Source organism: Equus quagga, chromosome 4, assembly GCF_021613505.1.
Source record: "Equus quagga isolate Etosha38 chromosome 4, UCLA_HA_Equagga_1.0, whole genome shotgun sequence".
Classification (NCBI taxonomy): Eukaryota; Metazoa; Chordata; class Mammalia; order Perissodactyla; family Equidae; genus Equus; species Equus quagga.
The window spans coordinates 38,353,806-38,380,532 of NC_060270.1; the positions used below are offsets into that span (position 1 = coordinate 38,353,806).

At 41.0% G+C, this 26,727-nt stretch overlaps 1 protein-coding gene across 1 annotated transcript in view; it reads left to right on the top strand.

Annotated features, from left to right (window-relative positions):
• MCF2L2 (MCF.2 cell line derived transforming sequence-like 2) overlaps nt 1–26,727 on the top strand; it is a 230,763-nt gene that overhangs the window by 184,296 nt on the left and 19,740 nt on the right. The window contains exons 18-26 of the mRNA XM_046658154.1: nt 114–229; nt 1,382–1,451; nt 5,669–5,761; nt 6,436–6,528; nt 10,122–10,193; nt 12,292–12,417; nt 19,537–19,752; nt 20,657–20,749; nt 20,922–21,000. Coding sequence (XP_046514110.1) covers nt 114–229; nt 1,382–1,451; nt 5,669–5,761; nt 6,436–6,528; nt 10,122–10,193; nt 12,292–12,417; nt 19,537–19,752; nt 20,657–20,749; nt 20,922–21,000 — 958 coding nt within the window. The remainder of the gene's footprint in view (nt 1–113; nt 230–1,381; nt 1,452–5,668; nt 5,762–6,435; nt 6,529–10,121; nt 10,194–12,291; nt 12,418–19,536; nt 19,753–20,656; nt 20,750–20,921; nt 21,001–26,727) is intronic.

Sequence of the window (26,727 nt, forward strand, 5' to 3'; positions counted from 1 at the left end):
TGTGGCATATTCCCCAATTATTTTTATTAAAGTTTTGGTCCCTGGAGTAGCTAATTCAGATCACCTCTTATATGTTCCTATCTGTAAAACCTCCCTTCCTTCCACCGCTGCAGGGATATATCATTCCAATGGATTTTATTTGGCTGAAGCATCTGATTCCAGATGTTCTTCAGAATAACAAGGACTTTCTCTTTGGGAATATTAGAGAACTTTATGAATTTCACAACAGGTATGTAATAATTCAAATTATAAGGAAAAATGGAAAGTATGAGAAGGATGGCAATCAGATTGATGGAATTTGGGGATTAAGTGCTTAGGCATTCTCAGGCTTAAGCAAGTAATCCAGAGTCAGCGGATGGGGTTGGGATGGAATGGGATGAGAAGAAGGGAGGAAGTGCCTCAAAATCCCTGAGGAAGAAGGGAAAGGACATCACTAGGCAGCAGGCATTAATGTTATATTCACTTGTGTGTTCCTTTGCTTCTTTATCTATTCATGCATCAGCATCTATTGAGCACCTGTTCTGTGCCAGGCACTGTGTTCAACATTGGGAAGACAAAGATGACCAAGATACACACCCACATACCTATTATCATAGGGTTGTGCTAGGAGCTCGGGTGTTAGAAAATGCTAACTGGTCAAACAAGTTGCCCTCTTGGCCCAGGGCTGCTTGGGTTTGAGTTTAGAGAATTAGAGGAGAAAGGGACTTTGTAAATCATCCTCCAACCCTTTCATTTTACAGATAAGGAGACCACAGTTTGTTTACTCACTTTACTTACTATAAATGACCCCAAGATCACACATCTAACTGACAGAAGGGAAAAACTACTTGATGAATTGAACCACAGTTGTTTCCTACCACATCTTTTGTCCATAGGTCAGATACAAAGCCCAAGTGGAAATCCCATTTCTGCTACTTTCCCTAGAGAGGTGTTACTTAGCTTTGGGCCTCAGCTTTCACATTTATGAAACCCTGTCTTCCAAGGTTTGGGGGAAGATTAAAGGAGATATTGTTTGCGAAGCACTTTGGTCATGCCTGGCTTCTAGGAAGCTCTCAGTGATGTTAGTAGTGGCAGCAACAGCAGCATCGGTTGTTCTTAACATTACTATTACGTAGCAGGGAGCATCAGGGCATCCAGCCTGGCTGTGACTAGTGCTTAGAATTATCAGAACAGCTGTGAGTGGTTTCAGAGAATCCTAGTAAGATCACAGAATACATTTGTGTTTTCCAAATCCGTGTGTTGAAGATGAGTCAAGAGCGATAAAGCCTGGAAAACAGCATTTTCCTAAGCACTTCTTAAAACTTTATGTGATTTTACTTAAAATTTTTTTAATGCCATACATGTAAAAATTCAAAGCCTTATTATACTTTTCTTTCCCTAGGACTTTTCTGAAAGAATTGGAAAAGTGCATTGAAAACCCTGAACTTCTGGCACGCTGCTTTCTCAAGAGAGTAAGTCTGTGCTCCCAATAAATCAAAATAATCATGTGATTAAAGCCAGCCCTTAATTTTCTGTGTAAGTGGTAAGGGCAATGGTCTGAAAATTTTTATCTGCCTTTTGAATGCAAAGCTGGAGTCCTTTGCAATACTTCATCCAGTGTGAGATGAGTCCAGTTTGACTGAGCTCACACTGATAGATGGGAGCAACTAACAAGCCCGGCTTCCTGCAAAGCCCAGTGAAATGAAAGACTGGCCCCCCAGGCCCCCCAAAGCAGATGACCCTCCTCTGGATGACTAAGCTAACGGTTTTAAGACAAGAAGCACAAAGCGGGCTTAAATTCCCCACTAAATTGTATGAACACTCTGAAGAAAAGAACTGATGTTAAACTAAAAATCGCAGAAAATATGTTTTCTTCCATTTTACTTTTTACAGCACAGAGGATGGTTAGAAAAATCTTAAATCTGCAACTTCTCTTATGTTTAGCACCCAATTTGGAGTTTCCTATCTTACAACGCTGCACCTCTGACTACGTCGCCTTCCCACCATGCAGGCCTCTGCCTTCTCGCTCCTCTCCACCCTTGCTTTGGTCAATAAATGGGTGTTTGGGCCACTGGTGCTCCCGGGGATCTGGCACAAAGAAATGTTTTACCCAACACCATTCCCCAACAAGTGCATTCTTCCCTGTAGGAGGATATGCATAGGATCCTGCTGCCCTCTGCTTTCCAAATCTCTCCCATTTCTTCTCTCTCTCCCAACTGGTCCTTTTCATTCCCTTCCTTGCTTTTCTTTTTGCAAGCCTGAGACAACAAATCAAACAACTTAACAATTTTTAAACAACCCAAATTATGGCTGCTAAGTCTAAGAGCAGTAGTTGGGATTCTCTGAAAGCAATCCAACAGAAATCCCCAGGTTTCTAGGTATTTGACATAATGGAGAAACAGAGTCTTTCACCCTCAGAGCTTGACCAGCTTAGAAGGCCCTTTCCATGGCCCTGTGTGGGGCTTCCACCAACAGCCTCATCATAGGTGTTTCATCCAGTGCCAGAATCCAAGATACACTGAAAACTGTTTTGTACTCAATCTGGTTAATTTCCCTTTTGAATTACTTGTATAGCATTATTAGTGTTTTATCCTCTTTTGCAATTTTACTCTCATCAAACCACCAGTGTGAAATCTAGTTTCAAAGTTTAGAAATATTTTATAATTGCTTTTGCCATTATTGCAAAGACTTATTTAAGTTGTTCGATGAGAGAAGGACCAAATTCCTGTGGGGGAAAAAAATGGATATTATCAAATAAAAATTGTCTAAGCATGAGGAAATGGTCAGGGAACTGCTGACTAAATGTCTTTTCTTAAAAGAATTCCTCTTCTAAGGTTTTACAAAGCTTTTTATAGTCCTCTACATGGGAGAAACCTTAGAAACCATTAATCCAGAGCACACACTCTACATATAATCCTATAGGATTTGTGATGTCGGAGATAAAATACAGGTAATAAATTCTTATCAAGGACAAGGTTATTATCCTGGGACAAACAGAGTAACTAAAAACCACAATTATGGGGCCGGCCCCGCGCCCTAGTGGTTAAGTTCACGTGCTCCACTTCGGTGGCCCAAGGTTTCTCTGGTTGGGATCCTGGGTGTGGACATGGCACTGCTCATCAGGCCATGCTGAGGCGGCGTCCCACATTGCACAACTAGAAGCACTCACAACTAGAATATACAACTATGTACAGGGGGGCTTTGGGGAGAAGAATAAAAAAAAGAAGATTGGCAACAGATGTTAGCTCAGGTGCCAATCTTTACAAAAAAAAAACCACAAGCACTAAATCTTTGAGGAAATTGGCCACTGCTGTGCAAAAACTTATATTTGTTAGCCAATAAGGCAGGGCCATCACCCTTTATTTACTATAGCAGTTTACCTTTTATCAATAATATTTGCAGAATTCCGCTAATCATGGAAATGAATTTTGAACTATTGCTCTGGCCAAGAGTTTTAATCATACTCTATAGCCTATAGTGTCCAGGAAGATTCGGCCCCAGAGACCCAGCTCTCCATAGAACAATATGTGTCAGTAGTTTCCTTCAAGCTCCATTTGCTCTGAGATTTCACATGATATAATGGAAAGAACCCTGGAATGGGATTCAGGAAATGTAACTTCTTATCTAACAGGAGCCACTTGCTGTCTGCATGACCTTGAGTAAGTCGCTTAAACTCCTTGAGTTTCACTTTCCTTCTCAATACAAAGGCTTAATAATACCAATATATAAAATTGTTGTGGAGATCAGATAAAATAATGCATGCAGAAAGGTTCTACAAAGTAAAAAGTGCTTTGACAATAGGTACCATTTGTTAGACAGTCTGTGTGTATTGGGCATGTGTTGAGAAGTGTCTCTACATCATCTCACTTAATCTCAAAACAATCGCACGAGTTGAGTGCTGTTGTGAGCCTACTTTATAGATGAGAAAGCTGAAGTACAGGGAGGCTAAGTACCTGACTCAGGCCAAGTAGTTTGTAATTGACGAAGCCAAGAACTGAAGCTGGACCATCCACCACCAGAGCCCACAGTCTTAATGCATAAGCAATCATGTCTCCCTGTGTGAATATAAGTTTTTGGTAGCAGTTTTTTAGCCTTTCTTATTCTATAAGAAAGTGAGGGGAATCGGGTACTTTCATGTGCTACTGGTTAGTACACACCCTTTCACTAAGGACTTTCGGACTAAAGAGCAAATTTAGGTCAGTAGTTGTGTTTTAGTACTTGAAGGCCCACAAAGGCCTCAAAGACACAGGACCAAGGGATGAAGTTTTCAGGAACGCAGGTTTCAGCTCAGCATCCACCAAGAGAACCAGGTCCTTCTCTGCCACTGGGAGAGTTTGGGAAAAGGTGGCTGACTTCTGAAGCTGTTTTACCAGGTGGGAGGTTAGACCTCCAAAGTTTCCTCCAGCTTCTGAGAATCTTCTGGTGGTGAGGGTTGAAAGTGGTGAAACCTTAAATTCTTTTAGGAGCTAAAGGTCATCGTCTTTGTGCTCTGACAGACCAGATGTGGGTGAAATGCCTTAATCAATTGGTAGTATTTTATAAGCCTGGCCCTCAGTCTAGCAGGAATGTTCCCCATGTCACGGCTACTGAGCCAATGAGTTTAACAAATGTACTTAGCACAGTGCTTGGCACATCAGAGGCACTCAGTTGTTAGTTCTTGAGTGAATGAATAATGAATGCGTTTTTGTTAGGTTGCAGAAATGGAAATCAATCACTACAACAGTGGGTTTGGAAGTAGGATAGATATAGTTGAAGCTGTGAGGGAAAAAATAGCCCATGTCCACGTGAAGGACATCAAGAGTTGGCCTGAGCAGGAGGATAGAGACAGAGAAATCTGCAGGGAAGAGACCACAAGGGCTTGTCCCTCAGAGCAGCCTGGGCTGTGGGGCAAACACAGCTGCTGTGGATCTGTTCTCCCAATGGAGCGGTTGAAGCTGGCAAGCTGACCCCGTAGGCCTGGGGGATCCTTTTTACCTGAGATATTGGCAGATGTGTGCCCCTCTCAAGGCCTCACTACAATGAGAATATAGGTCACACAGCATCTGGAACCCCTCTTGATCTCCAGCTCTGAGATATCATGCAACTTTTCCCGTCTCAGAGTCTTGTGCGACAGGTTGAAGATGATGTCTGAGGCAGAGTTTGACACTTTGGGCGTTGCCCAAATGACTTAGATGTGTGTTGTTTTGTCCAAACGGCCATATTTTCCTTCTGGGCTGTTTCTATCTCTTGGTTGTTTCTTAGCTTTTTTGGTAGAGTTGGCACCATGATGATCACAATAAAGAGAGATTGGGGAGAGAGAAGGGAGGGGCTATTAGCTACCAGCACTTTCTCTGACAGCTCTGTCCCTCCCAGCAGAACTATTTTGGGGAGATGTTGGTGTCCTGGATAAATGAGCAGGGGAGGAAGAGTGAAGATAAAAATCGATGCCTGTTCATGAATTTATTTATCTATTTCCCAGAGCCCTGTAGTTGCTCCCAAAGCATTCTGTTCATATCTCTGTTCAGTACTTACAGTTGTTTATAACGCTCTTTGCCTCCCCATCACACACTCACCCCAACAGAAGGTTATTTATCATGCATCCCCGGTCCCTTACACATTGGAAATACTCAGGCTTGTTCAATGTATTGTCCTATCCACTTCCTGAAAAAATGCTACTAATTAATTTGTTCTGATTTTTTTTCCCACTCAGAAAGAAGATCTTCAAATATATTTCAAATATCATAAGAATCTGCCCCGAGCTAGGGCAATCTGGCAAGAATGTCAGGACTGCGCCTACTTTGGGGTAATGTTGAGATTAGAAAGTCTCAGGAAAAACAAATTGTTTTCCCTGGACAACGTTTATGTGCATCAACTTTTTAAAGAAATCAAAAGTATGAATGAGGCAGAGGAATTTGGCGTTGGGATTTATGTTGATTAAAAGTCTCTCCTATTTTGAAATTACGTATTGGAAGTTTCGATGCTGCCCTGGGTCTCTTTGGGATAGGCCTGATGAGAAAACCAGGGTCCTCTTCTAGAATGGGTTTTAAAAATGGAATTAACTCAAAAAGGGCACATTTTGGGCTCCCTGGAACGAGATCAATACACCATCATGTACCCTTCAGACTCAACTTGACCTCAATAGACCCCACCCCACCCCTAACTGGAGGACAGGCTGCCTCCTTTTCACAAGGATTTGAAATGCCCCGCTGTCCTCTAGTGAACTTCCTTTCTAAAAAAAATGAGCAGTCTTGCTTCCCTAGTTGCGTATGAAAATACTAGCCAAGCCATCCCTCTTCCCCTTCCTCTCATTTCACACACCATTCCCAAGGGACTAAACAACTCAGTAACGTTACAAACTGGCCAACACAGCTGCTCATCTTGTCCATGAAGAGCCCATTTCATTTCTTCTATTTAAATATGCCACTTTTGTTTTAATTGCATTGTTTGTTTTGTGTTGTTTCTATTTGGCTTTTAAAGGTCTGCCAGCGCCAATTGGATCACAATCTCCCTCTTTTTAAGTATCTTAGAGGACCGAGCCAGAGACTTATGAAATACCAGATGCTGTTGAAGGTAAAGTCAATGAGACAGTGCTCTACTGTGTTGGGAAATCAGATGCCTGCACTATGGTGCTCTTTTCCTTACACATGTAGAGGGGTGATTTCATCTTCCAAAGGTGAAAATGGGTCTATCCTTCAGGCTTTTTCTGTCCTCAATGATGAGTAAGACCAAAGGATCATAGAGTTGAAAGGGACCTGGAAGCCTAGCCAGTCCAACATCAGCCCAAGGCATGAATCTCTAAGGAGCCTGGCTTAGGGGAGGAGAGGTCCTTGGGAGCAAAGGGAGGAGGAGGGGTGCCACCCCACTGGTGGCAGCCAAGATCGGGGGAGGCAGCCAGAGCCTCTGCTCTCAGGTAAGGTATCTACAGGTAAGATATCATCTGCTCCATTTTACAGATGACGCAAGGAGCTTCGGAAAAGAGGTGCTTTTTCCCAAAGTCACTCTTTTACATGCATTAAAATGATAGAACGGAGAAGGCAAAACTGGGATCTTCTCTCCTTTTGCAAAATCTACCTCCACCCTTAGCCTTAGGATCTTTCTCAAGAGCAGCATAACAGGATGAATTTTGCACTGCTGAACCCCTAAGTGGTTGTTTCTCTCGCTGACACCAGCCCACCTGCAGGAGAGCGCTCCAGACACCCCAAACAGGAGGGGAGGCTCCGTCAAGGCTGCTTTCCCCAGGGGAGCCAAGGGGAAGGTTTGGGCCACTCCTCCGAGTTGTATTTTGAAATAACCTTTATAAGTAGCTCTTGGCCAGTGGTTACTATCTCTTAATAAAAAACAAGCCCCTGCTGTTTATTGGGTACCTTCCCACGTGTATTTCTTATTTAATCCCCACAATCAGATGTGCCAGGAAGCTTCTGGAGTGTGAGGAAACTGAGGCTTGGGAGGTTAGGTTCATTGCCCAACATTTTGCCCTTTCAGCTTTGCCTCAGCAGTCCTGGCTTTGGCGGGACCGGCTCTGCCACTGCCAGTGGTGGGGCTACTGGACCTCATTGGCCTCAGGTTTCTCATATGTAAAACAAGGGTGACAGAATCTCGTCCACAGGATTGCTGTGAGGAACAAGTGAGTAATGCACGTAGAGAGCTCACTCAGTGCTCACCCTCAGGAAGCTTCCTGTGACCTGTAGCCTTTGTTTTATACATGGAGACATCATGCAAGTGTGGGAATGAGGATGATGGCCCACGGCTTCTGTCCGTGAGTGGCATCTGTGAGCATGTTTCGATACAGCATTCACTTAGGGACCCATATTCCTCTGACCGCCCCATCTTTACTGTCATGAAGTCCAACCACTGGGCCCAATGAGGAGGGAGCAGGAACTAAGTGGGGGTCTTCACAGTCTTGGCCCAGGTGCATCGAGTACTGAAGGTCTGGAGTTTTCCCATACTAGCCGTGTTGACACAATGGCTGAGTTCTGTACCATCCTCGGAGGGCTGTAGGGCATAGTGAACAGAAACCCAGACTTGGGAGTTAGACATCCGGGGTGTGGATCTGGGCTTTAACTCTTTCAGACTGCATGAACTCAGACCAGTTACTCAACCTCTGTCTGCCTCGTGTTCCTCACCTGTGAAATGAAGGTAGCAATAATACTTTCCTGGTGTGCTTTTGGGGAGCATTAAATGAGGTGATACATGTTAAAAATACTTAGAAATTTTGTTAGCTTCATTTCACCGAGGAAACAAGAGACAAAATCACTATAAAAGATTCCTTGGGGGTCTGTGTGAAACCGTGGGAGGCTACTCAAGGCAGACCAGTTTTTCCCATAGCTAAGCTTGCTGCCTGCCAGAAAAACAAGTTCAAACCATTGGCACGCCTGTGAAGAGAGGAGGGACTCTAGCGTCCTCCACCCTGAGGGGTGGAGCTCATTCTGCAGTGCCTACCAAGAGCTTCTTAGAGAAAGCATGGATGTTGGACGGATTGCCTCACGCCTTAGAAAGGATCGTGGGATCCGGGTGTGGGACAGATTTTCTAAGTATAAAAGAAAGAGACAAGAGTGATAGATTATACATTAAAAACAGACACATGAAAAATTGAGAAAATATTATATTATATTATATTAGCTAATATTATATTAGCAAAATATATGTCACAAATGGTCAGCATTCTTAATAATGAGCTCATAGAAATTAATAATAAAAACAAAAACAAGGGTCTGTCCTGGTGATATAGTGGGTAAGTTTGCGCGTTTCACTTTGGCGGCCCAGGGTTTGCAGGTTCAGATCCCAGGTGCAAACCTAGCACCACTCATCAAGCCATGCTGTGGCAGCATCCCACATAAAATAGAGGAATATTGGCACAGATGTTAGCTCAGGGCAAATCTTCCTCAAGCAAAAAGCGGAAGATTGGCAACAGATGTTAGTTCAGGGTTAATCTTCCTCAGCAAAAAAAAAAAAAAAAAAAGATATGGTTTGTAAAATGGTGCATTATTTGTTTACTGTAAGTTTTGCTAATTGTAAGAAGAATGTTCAAGAATAGGCAGTCATGCTGATTTCCTGTGTAATCCAACTCATGTCATAGGAGCAATATTCACTTTTCTTCTTTAAAAAAAATTAAATAGACTACTATTTAAAAAAGCAATTAGTAGGGAGAGGTTGGTAAAAGGGTATAAACTTTCAGCTATAAGGTGGATAAGGCCTGAAGATCTGATGTACAACATGTGGCTATAGTTGATAACACTGTATTGTATAATTGGAGTTTGCTAAGAGAGTAGAACTTAAATGTTCTCACCAAACAAAAAGAAGATAAATATGTGAGGTGATGGATGTATTAATTAGCTAAAGGAGGACAAATCCTTTTACAATGTATGTGCATATCAAATCATCACGTGTACACTTCAAATATCTTACAATTTTTTATGTCACTTATACCTTAATAAAGCAGAAATTTGAAAAAAAGAAATTAATAATAAAAAGGTGAACAGGAGACACCGGCAGTTTACAAAAGAATAAATGTGATTAGCAAACATTTTTTTGAAAGTTCTACCTCATTAGTTATCTGAGAAATTCGAATTAAAACCACAGTGAGAGGGGATTGCTCTGTTGCTTCAACTGGCAAAACTTTCTGATAAATGGTTGTACTTCTTGTAGGCTAGACATTGGTGAAACGAGGTTTCATGAATGGACTGGTGGGAACACGGCTCTTCTCTAAAGGACCTGGAAATATGCTTCAAAACTCTTAACATTGCCAATTCCTCTTCTAGGAATTTATCCATAGGAAAAATGCACAAAGGTTATTATTATCATAGTAAAAAATTGTTGAACCTAAATGTTTAACATAGGGGAGATTAATCAATTATGATTAATCTATAGGATGCGACACTCTGCCACAATCAAAAAACGTGTTTGATAAACAGACAACATCATGAGAAAATAAATGTTTGTGATACGTTATTGAGTGAGAAAAGGCAGGCTACAAACTATGTCCAATATGATTCTATGTTTGTGGGAAGAATTCTGTGCTGAATATATCATTCATTCTTTCCCTCTTACCGGTGACAGACAGTCAAATTTACACATAGTTGAGTGTTGGCTGGAGATTGTTTGTATAGTAGTTTTATTTCACATTCTACGTTTTGATTTTCAATAAGCCTTTTGGGTTAATGCAGGGTCTGCTGGATTTTGAGTCCCCTGAGGATTTGGAAATACACCCAGGTGACCTTGATGGAGGTTTGGCTAAGGTACTGGATGTTAAATATTGTTTTATATAACTAACTGTTAATGGTGCTTGTCCATGGCTGGGAGGAATTATGGCAATTTTATTTTTCTTGTTTATGATCTTTATTGTTTAAATTTTCTAAAATTTCTATAATTCATAGTCAGGAAAAAATCAAAAGATTAAAGGCACTTTCAAAGTGGGAATTCATAGCAGGATAAGTGATAATATATTTTCCTCCCTCCTCATAAAAATGTCTTAACAGGAAGACAAAGTTAAGTGAGTGTGTAAAATGCATACATAAAAAACTGGAAGTAAATATCATAAAATCTCTACTATGGTTTTTCCTGCACCGTAGGATTGTGAATGATTTATATATTCTTCGTTGTACTTTTTAGTATGTCTAATTTGTATACGTTCTTGCCTTGTTTTCCTCCATGTGTGTGTGTGTGTATGTGTGAATTCTAAGAGAGACAGCCAAGCTTCCCTTGGAGGAAAGGTGGCCATACCAGATTAGGAAGAAATTTGTGGTTTAGCAAATATTCCTATAGAATATTCTGGTTTTAACAAAAAAAAAAACCCATGAGACGTGTCTCAAGGAGCCGTCATTTGCATGTCCTCTCTGCTCAGAATGAGTGGTGGGGACCCCTTACAATTAGAAGAAACTCAAGGCACAGGTAATAATGTTATAGCCTGGAGCGAGAGGAGCTAGCCCAAGTTAGAGGGGTTTAATAACGTTTGTAAGACTTTTTCTGAGCCCTACATTACACAGTGTAAAACTAGCAGCCAGCTGTGTTTCCGGGAGGAGGGTTAATGGAAAGAAGAGGTTCAGTTGAGTCTCTGAAAGGAAATTGAGTTTTAAGTGTTGGGTAAAGAGGAAGATGTCTGGTCTGAGAACTTTTAATCCTTTATTGATGACGTTACAATAAACTCAGGTGCGAGTCTGTTGTCTTTCATGAGGACCTGGAGCATATTTATTATGAGTGAGAAGGTAAGACTCCATGGCAAATTGTTCGGTGGAGGCAGCGTGCTCTGCTCCGTTCATCAGTCCTGTCACTCGAATCTCTGATCCAAAGATGCTGATCCCCAGGGCTTCGGCAGAGCTTGAGAAAATACTCAAGCCTTTGCTTCCATCATGCAGTAGAGGCCAAAGAGAGCTGGGGCTTTATGGAGGCAGCAAAGAGCTATCTGTTCTTTGTTGTAGAGATTGATGTGTTTAAAAAAAAAGAAAGGAAGAGACTAAAATCTTTTTGTGTATATTTACCAGATAGATAAATATGCAGGGGAATCAAATACCAAAACCCTAAGCAAAAGGTTTTCACGCTGAAACGGTCATCCCTATCATGTCCTAACTGTCACCGTGGCAATAATTGGAACATTGGTCTCTTGAATTAGTAGTTATTGCTTTTCCACTTATTGCTGAGTCTTTGTGTTTGGGAGGTGCAGACCACAGTGGCTTACCTCTTTGGCATCTTTAGTGGTGACGGAATGCGGGGAGGGCTGGGGGAGGAGAGGCGGGAGGAAGGGCAGAGCTGGCGGAGGTTCACTGTGGCAACCCTTATGGCGTTTGCACGTAAATCATTAGTAAACCTCCACATGGCAGCCCGTTCTTTGCCTGTATAGGAGTATACAAATATCCTCCTCTGGGATGGTTTTAAGTGTAATTTTACCCATAGGAATAAGGCTTTCACATTAAATATAGGAATATGATACTCAGATTGTACTTTTCCGTAGGCCCTGGGGATAGGGATGTAAAAGAAAGAGCAGCCTCTTTAAAGGGGCTGGGTTTTTTCATGCTTTAATAAAGCTAGTATGCTTCTTATATGATAGAAAGAAAATGTCCATGATTTTATCAACCTTATTCTTCATTAGTACAATATACACAAGGTGTGGCTGATGATTTTGCTTGTGTATATATATATATATATATCATATTCTTAAAACAGCAAATATCTTTAGCCACCGTTCTTTGAGAGCAGAGAAACAGATCAGTGTTCCCACCTTTTCAGACACTTCGTGCTGGCTGATCCGTGGCTCCTTATCTCTGTCCTGTTTTCCTTCTTCGCTTGGTAGATGGTTTTTGATTTACCTTTGATTTCCAACAAGGCATTTGGTTTCCACAGAATGAGCCAAAGAGGACCAAGGATTCAGCTTTCTCAGCCGAACTACAACAAGCTTTGGCCATGATGGAGGATTTGATCAAGTCCTGTGAGTTGGCTGTGGACCTGGCAGCAGTCACTGGATGTCCGGTATGTTCCATAGCAAGCATTGGAACATTTCACACAAAAGGCAGCTGCAGTATTACAAAGGTAGGAGACGCCATGGCAAAGTTAGAGAAATGATCTGTGGTAAGGGAATCTGACGCTGGGGAAAGTAGCCTGAATCGGTCAGCAAACCCATGCTATGAGATTCCAAGCAGCCCCTCAGCATTTTTAGGAATCTTGAGTTGTATTCTTGACTCTTAAATGTTGGGACTGACCCACACTTTGGAAGAACCAGGAACTCAGGGCCAGGGGAAACTGCTGAAAGGCTAATTTATTTTCTGATTCATGGCACTATTAAAATGTTAAAAGATTTTTAAAAATTTCCTTCTTGACTCAGATTTTCTCTGTGAAAATTACTTTGAAAATGGGTTCTAAGTAAAAGTCTAATCTAACCCCATTTTACAACACAGATCCCAGAAGAGCCCAACAAGCCATCTACTGTACATCCCTTAATCCAAATGGTTGAAGGACAATACCAAGAGAGGTAGTGCTGGCGAGTTGAGCCATCTCAACTCTAGCATCAGGGTTAATCCTGAGCAGGCCAGGCCCAGGCGGTCCAGACAAACCATCCTCTAACTGTATGAGCTCCTTGGGCCTGGGACATGATGAATATTCAGGTGGTTTTCACTGTGAAGTACTCTAGATTTCGACTCAGGTGTATTAGTTTTCTATCACTGTCAGAACAAATGACCACAAGTTTGGTGCCTTAGAACAGCACTAATTTATTATCTTCTGGTTCCATGGGCCAGAAGTACAACAGTATCACCTGGCTAAAATCATGATGTCTGCCTTTGTTTTGGAGGCTCTGGGAGAGGATCCATTCCTTGCCTTTTCCAGCTTAAAAAGACCACCCACATTCCTTAGCTCATGGCCTCTGCTTGCATCTTTGAAGCCAGCAACAGTGGGTTGCATTCTTCTCACATCGATCACATCACTCTGACCTTCTGCTTCTCTTCCACCTTTAAGGACTCTTGTGATTACATTAGACCCACCCAAATAATCCATGGTAATCTCATCTCAAAATCAGCTGATTAACATTGTTAATTCCATCTGCAACCTTAATTCCCATTTGTCAGATTTTCTTGGATTCCAGAGATTGGAATGTGGACCTCTTAGGGAGGCTATTATTCTGCCTACCATACAGGGATCAAGCTTCTGAGAATTATGCTTCAGACAGATACTTTCCTTTTCTTTTTTACCTTTTCCTTTTTACCTGGTTTTAAGGTAACTCTTTATTGAGATCTGGGCAGATGAAATGACCTTTCTTTTCTTTCCTTGTCATAAATCAAACCATGCAAATTAATAGGGGCAGAAAAACTGTGATCTTTTTGTGTCCCTCCCTCCTGGTATTTCTCTGGCCAGCATCTTGGAAACAGCCCTACTGGGTTTACTGTGATCCGGGCAGCGAGTGATGCTGTTACCATCCCCTGGGGCTCCCGAGCGTTCTTTGCTTACTGCTGATGCATGATTCAAGAGGGTATTTGTAAACCACAGGGTGTGTGTGACAGGAGATCATTTTCGTAGTAATAATATTTTCCTTCTCCAGCTAAGGAAAATCTAGGGAACAGTTTGTTTAATCATTTTGGGCCATCTTTATATCTTTGACCCCACGTCAGCTAGCCCTATTAGATATCCATTCCCTGAATCAAATGAGTGTCGTACACAGGGCAGGAAACTCGCAGCTGTAACGTAGGAGGAGGAAGTTATGAGAAAAGAATTATTAAAATGTGAGTAAATAGCAACCTACCCTTATTTCATTCCAAGCCAATTTATGTGCAAATAGATGAACCAGTTTATAAAATTTTAGAGGTTTTACACCAAATGCAAAGAACTTTTTTTCCTCATGTGTCCTCAGAATTACACCTTTGACATGCACTCTATGGTTTCTTTTTTGCTAAGATTTTGACTTACTTTACATCTAGTACATTAGTTAATTTATCCTGACAGTTTTGTATAACGCTATTGAATTATGGAGGAGCAGGCATTGGAATTTTCAAATTTCTGATTCAGCAACAGGGAAGACGAGTTAACGTGCCCAACATCACATGGGCACTGGCTTGTACTATTTCTGGGATCTCTTCACTCCCTAGCCAGGTACTATCCTCTCAACACATTTTTCATCTGATTCTCTTTAGTTTACTAACAACTCAGCTACTACTGACTCAGATCTAATGATTCTGAGATTCTCAGCTTTTCTGTAGAACTTTATCACAAGGTGTTTACACTCATATGCTGTATGGATGGATGAATCCAGAACTTAACCTCTCCATTTCTCTACTTGACATCCAATATTAACCTGGTTTTGTAAAGGAAAGAAATTAAACTTGAGTGGATGAATTCATAATTAAAACAACTAGAAAAAATTCTCCTCTGATATCTATATTTTCTTCTTGTTGCACACACTCAATTCTTGGTTTAATTTAATCACAGAAGCTTAAAAAGTTATTTTTAAAAGAAAATTTGTTTTGTGGAACACTCAGATGTCATTTATTTCCCTCCATTTGCAAAAAAAGAAACAAAAAGTTTCCCCTCCAAAATAAAGATAGAAAGATAAAATAGAGATGCATTTAGAGTCCTTTTAAATCCTGACTTGCTAGGAACAAGTTCCAAAGCTGAATAGTAAAGTTTGAATAAAACATTTTTATTTCCTGCAACAAAATTATATAATTCAATAAAGGAAGTGTTTTTATTATGGGCTAGGGCCAGGTATTTTATTCTGCTTTAATTTCCCACTTTCCTTACTGTGGTGTTGGCTGCAGAGATAAGGCTGAGTAAATAACCTTAATGACTCCCTGGAATCGCCATGTGCCTATGTCAAAGGGTGGTTGTGAGGAGTAAACGAGGATTAAATCACAATTGAGACATCTTGCACCGTTCCTGGCACCTGGTAGATGCTGAATAAAGGGCCCGGGGGCTGACTTATTTGGGTACTTGATCAGGCTGGAATGGAAGGACCCCCTCCCTTGCTCCTGGTGATTGTAATCATGGGCTCCTCTGTCCCATAGCTTCTGCTTTTCATTTCTGAACCAGGCTTTGTGCTAATTCATTTATCCAGATGTTTCCTGCTTCTTTGTGCAAGAAGTATACAGCTCTGTCACATTCGCTGTCACTGCCAGGAGTGAAAACCTGGGCACCCAAAAGAGGCATCTTTCTGGAGGCCAGCTTCACAGAGTCTTTCTCAGCCAGATTTTTCATTTGGCCGATGTGGTCACATTTGAAATAATCTTATATCTTTTACCCACAAAATGTCCACACATGAAACTGTTGCATTTACTGGTTTGTTTCTGCCATCATTTCCTGTATGGAGGAGGCCATCTGACTTTCCACTTGCTTACTTGTTCGGGGTAGCCCCTGGTCTAGCTCTGAGCGCACATCCGTCAGATTCTTCAACCCACCAAAGGGCCACACTATTACCGTCACCGGTGGAAAAACTGGTTGGGGGTTTATTCATTTCCTGGAGCTGCCGTAACAAAGCTTAGATGGCTTAAAACGACAGAAATTTATTCTTTCACAGTTCTGGAGGCCAGAAGTTCAAACTCAAGGTGTGAGAAGACCCATGCTCCCTCTGAAGGCTCTAGGAAAGAATTCTTCCTTGCTTCTCTCCTGGCTTCTAATAGCTGCTGGGAATGCTTGGCTTTCAGCTGCATCTCTCCAATTTCTGCCTCTATCTTCACATGACTGTCATCTGTGTGTGTGTGTTTCTGTGTCTCTGTTTTCTCTTCTTAAAAGGGCACCAGTCATTGGATTAGGGCCCACCCTAATATGGTGTGACCTCATGTTAATGAATTACATCTACAAAGACCCTATTTTCAAATAAAGTCACATACTGAGGTTTCAAGTGGACATGAGTTTTTTAGGAGATGCTATTCAACCCAGGATAGGGTCGTCATTGCATTAGCTCCCTCACAGTGCTGAGCATTTAGCTGCATGGTCCCCCCCGACCCTCACTAAATGCCAATAAATGAATAAATACTTTCCAGGGGACAAGTATCTGCAAGCAGTTGTGCATGTGGTCTCTGGCCCTGGGACCAACCACAGTCTGATTGGAAAGAAAGGATATATATGGTTGGAAAGATGACCACGGGTCATCCTTGGTCCTGCACTGAGGAATCCCCCCTGCCCGCTTCCCCTTGGGGTCGAGTAGTGTCCACACAGGCACATATCCTGGCTGATGGTAACGTGCGTGCTCCTGCCCTTCATCAGCACTGTGCAGGGCATGTGCCACTGGAGGATTGGCCTTGAGCATTGAGATATTTAATCCCATGACAAGTACGGTCTTGAGAAAGTTCATGCGAGATGACATGGAGGATATTTAGCTCATCTGTTTCAGCTGGACTCAAAAGACCCAGCGATTGCCTCTAGTGACCTCCAGGTGATGACAGACTTACTGGAAAAGCCAACCACAGACCCTCGGGGAGAGTCAGAACCATGGCAGAGCCAGGCTTACAGAGGAGGGAACTGGAAAATTCCAGGATCCACAGCAGCTCTGGGGCCTTGGCCTGGGAGAGAGTTGGGGGCCTTACCTATGTACCCTGCCTATGTGTGCCAGGGACATCCACATGCCTGCTGTCCCCTCTCACCACGCGCTGACTGGTTCTTTCCCTCCATCGGTCCCTTTTCCTCTTCCTCATAGTTTCTGGTGACTCACCTTCTTTACCGCCCTGCTTCCTTATTGTTTATTCCACCACCTGCCCTCTTGTAAAGCATCGTACAGCTTACAACACTTGCTTCTTACTGCCTCCTCCTCAGTTCCTCTCAGTTCAGCAGGGATCAGACTGGCTGTCTGGAACATCTTTTTCACACTGGGCTTCTGTGGTCCAGGGTTGGCACTCACTGGATTCACATCCTTTGGTCAATTGCCACCCAAGGTGCAAACAGCTACGGCTGCGAGTAGGGTGAGGAGGAAAGTGCAGAGATGATAAAGAACAAAAACATCGCTGCCTAAGATTGCCTCTTCAGCAGGCCCATGGACAGGGCTGTTTCCCCTACAGCCTGTGGCCTTGGCAGATGCCTTAGCTAACATCCCCAAGCCCTCTCTAGGTTGTTAGAGAGTGTACACCTGGACTTGTTCCCCACTCCCCCGGCATTCGGACCGCTTTTAGATGCTTTTATAGCTGTGCCTATGAAGTGATGCCTCCACGTTCGCCAAATATGTTCTTAGAAATAGCTTTGCCTGAAATCTGTTCATCTGTGTATTCTGGGATGTGTTCGAGGTTGTGCTCGGTTTTTGACTCAGGGACTCCTTTATGAGGAGCCATGGGAGAAATTTCTCTCACATCTTATTAATGGGAATTGCCACGCTTTTCCTGAGCAACTGGTTTGGGTACGTCCTTGGACATAATGAGTCAGATAAGTCACCATGCTTCCTTCTGCAGTGCCTCCTAGAAGGTCAGAGGCCAGCCTGTAACACATTTACATGGCTTTATTGTATGGATTTCCTGTACAACCTCTTCGTCTTACCCTTTTTTTTTAATCTCTATTTTTTTCTTCACCCTAATTTCCTTGGTTGTTTTCTGTCTGCCTATAATGTATATATTTTCAAAAGATGTATCAAATTTTTGAAATGAGGTGGAGTATAAATACATTTCACAATAGAAACTACCAATTAAAGTTGTTCGTGTGGCAAATACTAAGCACCTATTTTTGCCTATTGCCTTAACTAAAACGTATTTCCTGCACTATTTTTGTCTATAGAGTACAAATCGAATGTGTTTAAGGGAGACAGCAATCACTGAGGGCTGGAGTGGTTATGTTTCAGTGGCTCCTGGAAGGATGTGGATAGAGTGAAAAACTTCTCAAGGGTCCTCATGGACCCATCATCCATCCGTCTTGGAACTTGATTAAGCTGAGGCTGTGCAACCTAGACCAGGAAAATCATGCTGTTAGGAGAGAAAGCCTTTATTCCTAATGAGGGTCTCACTCACCATGGTTTACACATGTAAACTTTACAAAGCAGAAAGAGAAAATAGCACAGAAAATGTTCCACGAGCACCACAGAAATGACGAGAGCATAGTGGTCTTGAGATTTTTATTTTAGAATTTCAGAAGGATGGTTAATTATTTTAAAAAAGATATTCACATTCTGTTCTATAGAAACAATAAATTATAAAAACGCCCAATCAATTATAAATAATGTGCATATTTCTAGTGTTAACTCTCAGAAATCATAGGGCTTTATCTCAGCTAGACATAACTCAGGGAAATTTCTCTGTCCTGGTCATGTTCAAATAACTTTCTCCTTCTGGTGTTTTGATTCAGGGAAATAAATTCTTGATTCTTTGCTTTAAATGATCTAATTTTTGGAAAACACCAGATAAAATACAGTGTTCCTAGCTCGTCTCACTCCACCACCCTTTGGAGTGAGCTCAGAGGAGACAGGGTCACCTCATTTGGACTTTCAACCAGATGTATGAGAAAGGTGGGCTGCCTGGTGGAGGGAGAGGCATCATAGGCTGTGCCCTAGAGCCAGGTAGACTTTTAAAACATTTTGTCATTTGGGATTATCTTTGCACTGTCCACTCATTCTGAAAACTGCAGAGTTGAATGTAAATACCATTTCCATTACATGATGTCATGAAGATTAGGTTATACTAAGCTTTCTCCTTTCAGAACAAATCTCATGTTCTCATAGACCTGAAGCAGATGGTAGGACGCAGATGGAACACATGGATTATCATAGGTCCATAATGCAACAAAAATTCTCTCTCTCCTAAACATAACTAAAATGTCAATTTCTTGCCCTTTTTAAGTAGACTGTCGTGTATCAAAAACAAAGAAGAAATAGAATTCTGCTTCTAACATTAGTTACAAGACAAAAATATCAGAGTACCAGTATCTTTAGTTCAAGTATTTCTAACACGCTTTATGTTTATTACCTTACGCAGCCGAACTCTTTCCTTACACAACTGAATGGTGCCATGCTCAGTGAAACTCACAAAATTGTAATTTTGCTTTAGTGACAGATTAGCCCTTAAATGTGAATGGCACTTTTAAGATTGAAAAATTCAGATACGCGTGCTTCATGATTTGAAGACAGACCCCTAAGAGTTCTTTCCCTGTGAAGTAATTTAACAGCTTGTTTTTGTGTGTCTGTGTTTCCAAAAGGATGATATTGGAAAACTGGGCAAGCTGTTGAGGCATGGCTCCTTCAACGTCTGGACAGTTCACAAGGATCGTTATAAGATGAAGGATTTTATTCGATTTAAGCCCAGCCAGAGGCAAATCTATCTATTTGAAAGGGGAATAGTGTTCTGTAAGATACGAATGGAGCCCAGTGACCAGGGCCTGTCTCCTCATTACATCTTTAAGAAGTCTATGCAGGTAAAGGGGTCCTGTTGCACCTGGGAGTCAGCACACCCCTATGGAGAGAAATATTGTTAGCTTTATTCTACAGAGAAGGAAACTGAAGCTTAGAGAGGTGGGTTAACTTGCCAAATGCCACACAGCTGAGCTAGAATCCACACCCAGGCCTGTCTGACTTCAGAACCAGGGCTGGTAATCAGTCACTAGACAGGGCCCGGACTGGCACAGAGTTGCCTTTGTGCCAGGCAGAGAAAAGGAACCGTATGGAAACCTGTTTCGACCAACTAATTAGAAAAAGTGCCCTCTTACCTCCAGCCAAAGGAGTGAAAGACTTGGTGATTAGAGCATGGGCTGGATTTCATCTTCGGCTTGCCCTTCTCAACCACCCATCTTTGCATACAAATGTAGGCAGCATCCTGACTCAGCGGGTCTAGGAACCCATGTCCACATCAAGCATTGTCTCTTGCCTGTACAGGAAATATTTCATAGCTAGTGATGAGAAACACATACACACACATACACGCACACTTGTGCTCTTGTGATTAAAGTTGTTAATATATTCATAGTAGCCTTCGTTATTTATGTTTCTTGATGGATGCTTATTCAGTTACTGTTATGTAGAGACTTGTGAAATACATGGTGTTGAGGGAGCGAAGATCTCTTCCCCTAAAGTTTGAGGGCTACAGCTCTACATGTGGAAAGATACAGTCTGTGTAGTCCTCTGAAACAGACAGGACAGATGACCCTGTCCTGGGCTATGTTTTATGCTGCTTGGGACCATTAACAGAGGACAGCAAAACACTTGGAAGGAAGGTGGAAGAAGAGAGCTATCAAAGGTAGAAAAGAAGAGAGTGGCTGACAGGGATGGTTTTAAAATCAGAAAATGATGGTAGAGGACATTTCTCTTCTTTTTTTACAATAGTTGCTGACAATTTCAATTCGCCAACTCGGAAGAGGGAGCAACAGAAAGTTTGAAATTGCCAACCGAAATGGACTTGAGAAATATATCCTGCAGGTAAATCTCAGGCCTCCCACATAGCTGTCCTCTACCCTTTTCCTGGTGCATTCCCACAACTTGACGAATGTTTCTGCCTTTATTGTATTGGCCACCCAGAGAATGAAACACCTGTGCAATTAATACTCCAGGTGATCTGATACTCATAGTATTTTCTTACTTGTAATTGCAGGCAGCTTCAAAAGAAATCAGAGATTGTTGGTTTTCAGAAATAAGCAAATTATTGATGGAACAACAAAACAATATTAAAGGTAGGGTTACCCCTGCTGACTTTAGTCTGGAGAATTATACTGTTTCCAGCTTTGTGGTGGGTGTGCAGATTGGGGATATTGTTAAAGAAAATGGTTTGCCAGGAAAATACTGTAGCCACATTTTCACATGACTTGGAAGCACCTGCACTTGCTTTAGATTGTGTGGGTTTTTTTGTCGTTGTGTGTGGGTGTGTTGCTTTTAGTTGTGTTTCCCCCATTTACCTAATTGCCAAGATCAACTTTTTCAATCCAAAATCCCAAAGCCATCCAAGAAAATGTTAATGGAGATTTAAATGGCCAGGTTTACTTTCAGAAGCTGTACTACTTTTTTTAGGTTGAGATATAATTAATATTCCATAAAATTCACTCTCTTAAAGTGTACAATTCACAGGGTTTTAGTCTATTCACAAGATTATGCAACCATCACCACTAACTAATTCCAGAATATTTTCATCACCCTCTCCCCCAAAAAACTCTGTACCCATTAGCAATCATTCCCTGTCTTCTCCCTCCCCCTCCAGCCCCTGGCAACCACTAATCTACTTTCTGTCTATGGATTTTCTTATTCTGGACATTTTGTATAAATGGAATCATGTAAAATGTGGCACTTTCTGTCTAATTCCTTTCACTGAGCATAATTTTTTCAGTGTCCATTCATGTTGTAGCATGTATCAGTACCCCATCGCTTTTCATGGCTGAGTAATAGGGCACTGTATGGATATACCATATTTGTTTATCCATTCATCTGTTGATGGACATTTGGGTTCTTTTCACTTTTTAGATATTGTGAATAATGCTGCTGTGGAAACTTGTGTACAAGTTATTGTGTGAACCTATGTTTCCAATTCTCTGAGAGAGAGATATCATTGCTGAGCCATATGGTAATTCTGTGTTGACTTTGTGAAGAATTCCCAAATTGTTTTCCAAAGTAGTAGTACCATTTCTCATTCACACCAGCAATGTATGAGGGTTCCCTTGTCTTCTCTTCCTCATCAACACTTGTTAATATCCTGTTTTTATTATAGCTATCCTAGTGGGTGTGAAGTAGTAGTTTATTGTGATTTTGGTTTGCATTTCTCTAATGCTAGTGAAGCTGAGCATCTTTTCATGTGCTTATTGGTCATTTGTATATTTTCTTTGAAGAGTTGTCTCTTCAACTCCTTTGCCCATTTTTAATTAGGTTATTTGTCTCTTTGAGTTGTTAAAAATTATTTGTGTATTCTGGATACGAGACTCTTCTCAGGTATATGATTTGCAAATATTTTTCCCATCTGTGGGTTGTCTTTTCACTTTCCTGATGATATCTTTTGAAGCACAAAAGTTTTTAATTTTCATGAAGTCTAATTTGTCTACTTTTTCTTTGGTTGCTTATGTTTTGGTGTCATAGCTAAGAAACCATGGCCTAATCCAAGGTCATAAAGATTTACATCTGTGCTTTCATCTAAGAATTTAGTCTTAACTCTTATATTTATGTCTTTGATCTATTTTGAGTTACTTTTTGTATACAGAGTGAATTAGGTATTTAAATTTACTCTTTTGCCTGTGAATATCCCATTGTTCCTGAGCCATTGGTTGAAAAGACTGTTCTTTCCCTCCACTGAATGGTCTTGGCACTTGTTAAGGACTCAAGTGCTGTAACGATGTTTGTGTTCCCCCAAAATCCATATGTTGAAACTTTACCCCTCAATGTAATGACATTAGGAAGTGAAGCCTTTGGGCAGTAATTAGGAGTAGATGAGGTCATGAGGGTGCAGCCCTCATGAAAGGAATTAGTGTCTTTATAAGTGCCACAAGAGAGCTTGTTTTCTGTCTCTGCTCTCTGCTACGTGAGGATACAATAAGTCAGCAATCTGCAACCCAGAAGAGGGTTCTCACCAGAACTCAACTGTGCTGACACCCTAGTCTCAGACTTCCAGCCTCCAGAACCGTGAGAAATAAATTTCTGTTGTTTGTAAACCACCCAGTCTATGGTACTTTGTTACAGCAGCCTGAACTAAACCTTGTCAAGAATCAGTTGGCCATAGACATAGAATTGTTGGTTGGCAGTCTTTCTCTTTAAGCACTTTGAATAGTTCATCCCACTGTTTTGTGGCCTCTATTGTTTCTGATAAGAAATCAGCTATTAATCTTATTGAAGAGTCCTTGTTTGTGACAAGTTGCTTTTCTCTTACTGCTTTCCATATTCTTTCTTTGTTGTTGACAGTTTGATTATGATATGTCTAGGTGTAGATCTCTTTGAGTTTGTATTTCTTGGAGTTTGTAGATCATCTTGAATTTGTAGATTAGTGTTTTTCATCAAATTTCGGAAGTCTTTGGTCATTTTTTCCCTTAAGTCATTATTTCTTTGGTCATTATTTCTTTAACTATTCCTTCAGACCCTTTGTTTCTTTCACCTTCTAGGACTCCAATTATGGATGTGTTTGTGTGCTTGATGATGTCCTATAGGTCTTTAAGGCTCTGTTTATTCTTTTTTTCATTCTTTTCTTTTCTCTTCCTCAAACTGGATAGTTTCAACTGACCTATATCTAAGTTCTCAGATTTATTTCTTCTGCCTGCTCCAATCTGGTATTGAGCCACTCTAGTGAATTTTTTTTATGTCAGTTATCATACTTTTCAACCCAGAATTTCCATTTGGCCCTTTTTAAATATAATTTCTCTCTCTTTATTTATATTCTCTCTATGAAAGTTGTTTTACTTTTCTTTTGTTCTTTATATACAATTTCCTTTAACTCTTTGAACACAAAGTCTTGGTCTAGGAAGTTCAATATCTTAGCTTCCTTGGGGACAGTTTCTATTGACTGCTTTCTTTTTTTCTGCCTTTGGGCCATATTTTCTTGTCTCTGTTGAAAATTGGACATTTTAAATAATATAATGTGGCTATTCTGAAAATCAGATACTTCTTCATCTCCAGTGTTCATTGTTGTTAGCGTTTGTTGTTTTTGTTGTTGTTTATTTAGTTACTTTTCTGAGCTGATTCTGTAAAGTCTGTATTCATTGTCATGTGTGGCCACTGAAGTCTCTGCTCAGTTAATGACTGGGCAAAAATTTCCTTAAACACCTAAAATAAATTAATACTCCAGTCTTTGCCAAGGGGCTTTGTGTTGATACTGGGGCACACCTTCAACACTCAGCCAGGCAGGTGACAATTTCACCTTAGCTTTCACTTCCTGTTTGTGCAGAGCCTCAAAATCAGACAGAGGTGAGAGCATAAGGCCTTCTCAGATCTTTCCTGAGCCTGCACACAGCCCTGGACATGTGCACATTACCTTCTAGATTCCCAGGAATAGTTTGGAGCTTTTCAAACCTGCTATCTCATTCCCAAGCTTTTTCTTTTAAACTTTATGATTAGCCTATTTTTGCCCTATCTGTTATCCAATGCCTCAGGCAGTTAAGAAGTTAAACAATTGCCTCTAGTCATTTTCTACAAATGCCCCTGGAAAAAAGGCTTTTCACACTGGGCAAGCTTTCGATCAGGTCTAATAAACACAGCTTTTCAAGAAGGATATTCCAAAGAACCCCCAGACAAGTCAAATAATGACAGTTCTCTGGGAATGAGTCTTTGAAGGAGCTCCAACCCTGTTCTGCCCCGTCCTATGGCTGCCAGATTTCCAGATTCACAGGCTGTTGGTTTCCAAGGCTACCACCAAGGAGAAGGGGTAGGATGGGAATAGGGCAATTAGAACACCACAGAGCTCACTGTTCATACTGAGATTCAGCCATTTTTCTTGAATAAATGATGTCCTGATTACTATAAGCCTTTGTTTAATTTCCAGTGTTCTAAAATATTGTTTCTGACTATTTTAGCCAGGTTTTTTTCCATGCTTTCGTGGAGGAGAGAATTTTTGGAGGGATTTTTTTTTTTTCTGTACCATTTTCACAGATGTCACTCACTGTACTCTTTTTTAATAATTAAAAATCATCTTTGAGTAGGCTTTACCCTTTCACATTTGTTTTTTCAATTGATCCTCATAACTGTGAGATATTTGGTAGGCAAATCCACAATAAGCTTCCCTAGACCAGTGTTTCACAAAAGGTGGTTAGAGACAACCTGCATTAGAATTACTTGAAGGACTTGTAACAAATGCAGATTTCTGGGTCCTCCACTAGAATGATGGAATTAGGATAGCTAGGGTTAGTGCCTGGTAATGTACATTTTAGCTTATTAAAGTTTCTGGACAGAGGCCTTAAACTACTATTTTTAAAACAGGTTGGGGGCCAGTGCCATGGCTGAGTGGTTAAGTTCACGTGCTCCACTGTGGCGGCCCAGGGTTTTGCTGGTTCGAATCCTGGGCGTGGACATGGCACCGCTCATCAGGTCGTGCTGAGGCGGCATCCCACATGCCACAACTAGAGACACTCACAACTAAGAATATACAACTATGTACTGGGGGGCTTTGGGGAGAAAAAGAAAAGGAAAATAAAATCTTTAAAACAGGTTGATTGAGGCATAATTCACATAATAAACTGTACATATTTAAAGTGTACAATGTGATAAGTTTTGGCCTATGTACACACATATGAAAGCATCACCACAATCAAGGTAATGAACACATCTATCAGCCCCAAAAGGTTCCTCATGCTCCTTTTTATGACCTTTATCTTGCCCTTCCCTCTCCCTCTGCTGCTCCCCAGGTGATCACTGAGCTTTCTGTTATTATAGATTAGTTTGATTTTTCTAGAATTCCATAAAGAGGATCATACAGCATGTAATTTTTTTGGTCTGGTTTCTTTCATTCAGCATAATTATTTTGAGATTCATTCATGTTGCTTTGTGTAACAATAGTATATTCCTTTTAATTGCTTGCAATATTCCATTATTTAGACATCCCCCAATTTCTTTATCCATTTACCTGTTAATAATATTTGGGTTTTTCCCACTCTTTGGGGCTGTTTTGAATAATGCTACTATGAACATTTGAGTACAAGTATTCTTGTGGACATATGTTTTCATTTCTTCTAGGTAAATACCTAAGAGTGTAATGGTTAGGCCATATGGCAGGTACGTGTTTAACTTTTTAAGAAATTTCTAAACTATTTTCCAAGGTGGTTATTACCATCTTATATTCCCACAGCAGTGTATGAGAGTTCCACTTGCTCCACATCCTCATCAACACTTGGTATTGTCAGTATTTTTAATTTTAAGCCTTCTAATGGGTATGTAGCAGTATGTCATTGAGGTGTTAATTTGCTTTTCCCTAGTGACTAAAAGTAGGGCATCTTTTTGTGTGCATCTTTGCCATCCATATATCTTCTTTGGTGAAGTGTACATTCAAATCTTTTGTTCATTGTTTTCTTATTATTTAGGTTTGTGTGTTTTTCATATATCCTAGATACATATACTTTATTAGATATATGCTTTGCAAATATTTTCTTTCAGTATGTGGCTTATCTTTTCATTTTCTTAAGAGTAACTTTTGAAGAGCAGAGGATTTTTTTTTTAAAGATTGGCACCTGAGCTAACAACTGTTGCCAATATTCTTCTTCTTTTTTTTTTTTTGCTTTTTCTCCCCAAATCCCCCCAGTACATAGTTGTATATTTTAGTTGTGGGTCCTTCTAGATATGGCATGTGGGATGCCGTCTCAACATGGCCTGATGAGTGGTGCCATGTCCGCACCCAGGATCCAAACCAGCGAAACCCTGGGCCTCTGCAGTGGAGCGTGCAAACTTAACCACTTGGCCACGGGGCCACCCCTCCTCAGAGGATTTTAATTGTGATGAAATTCGAT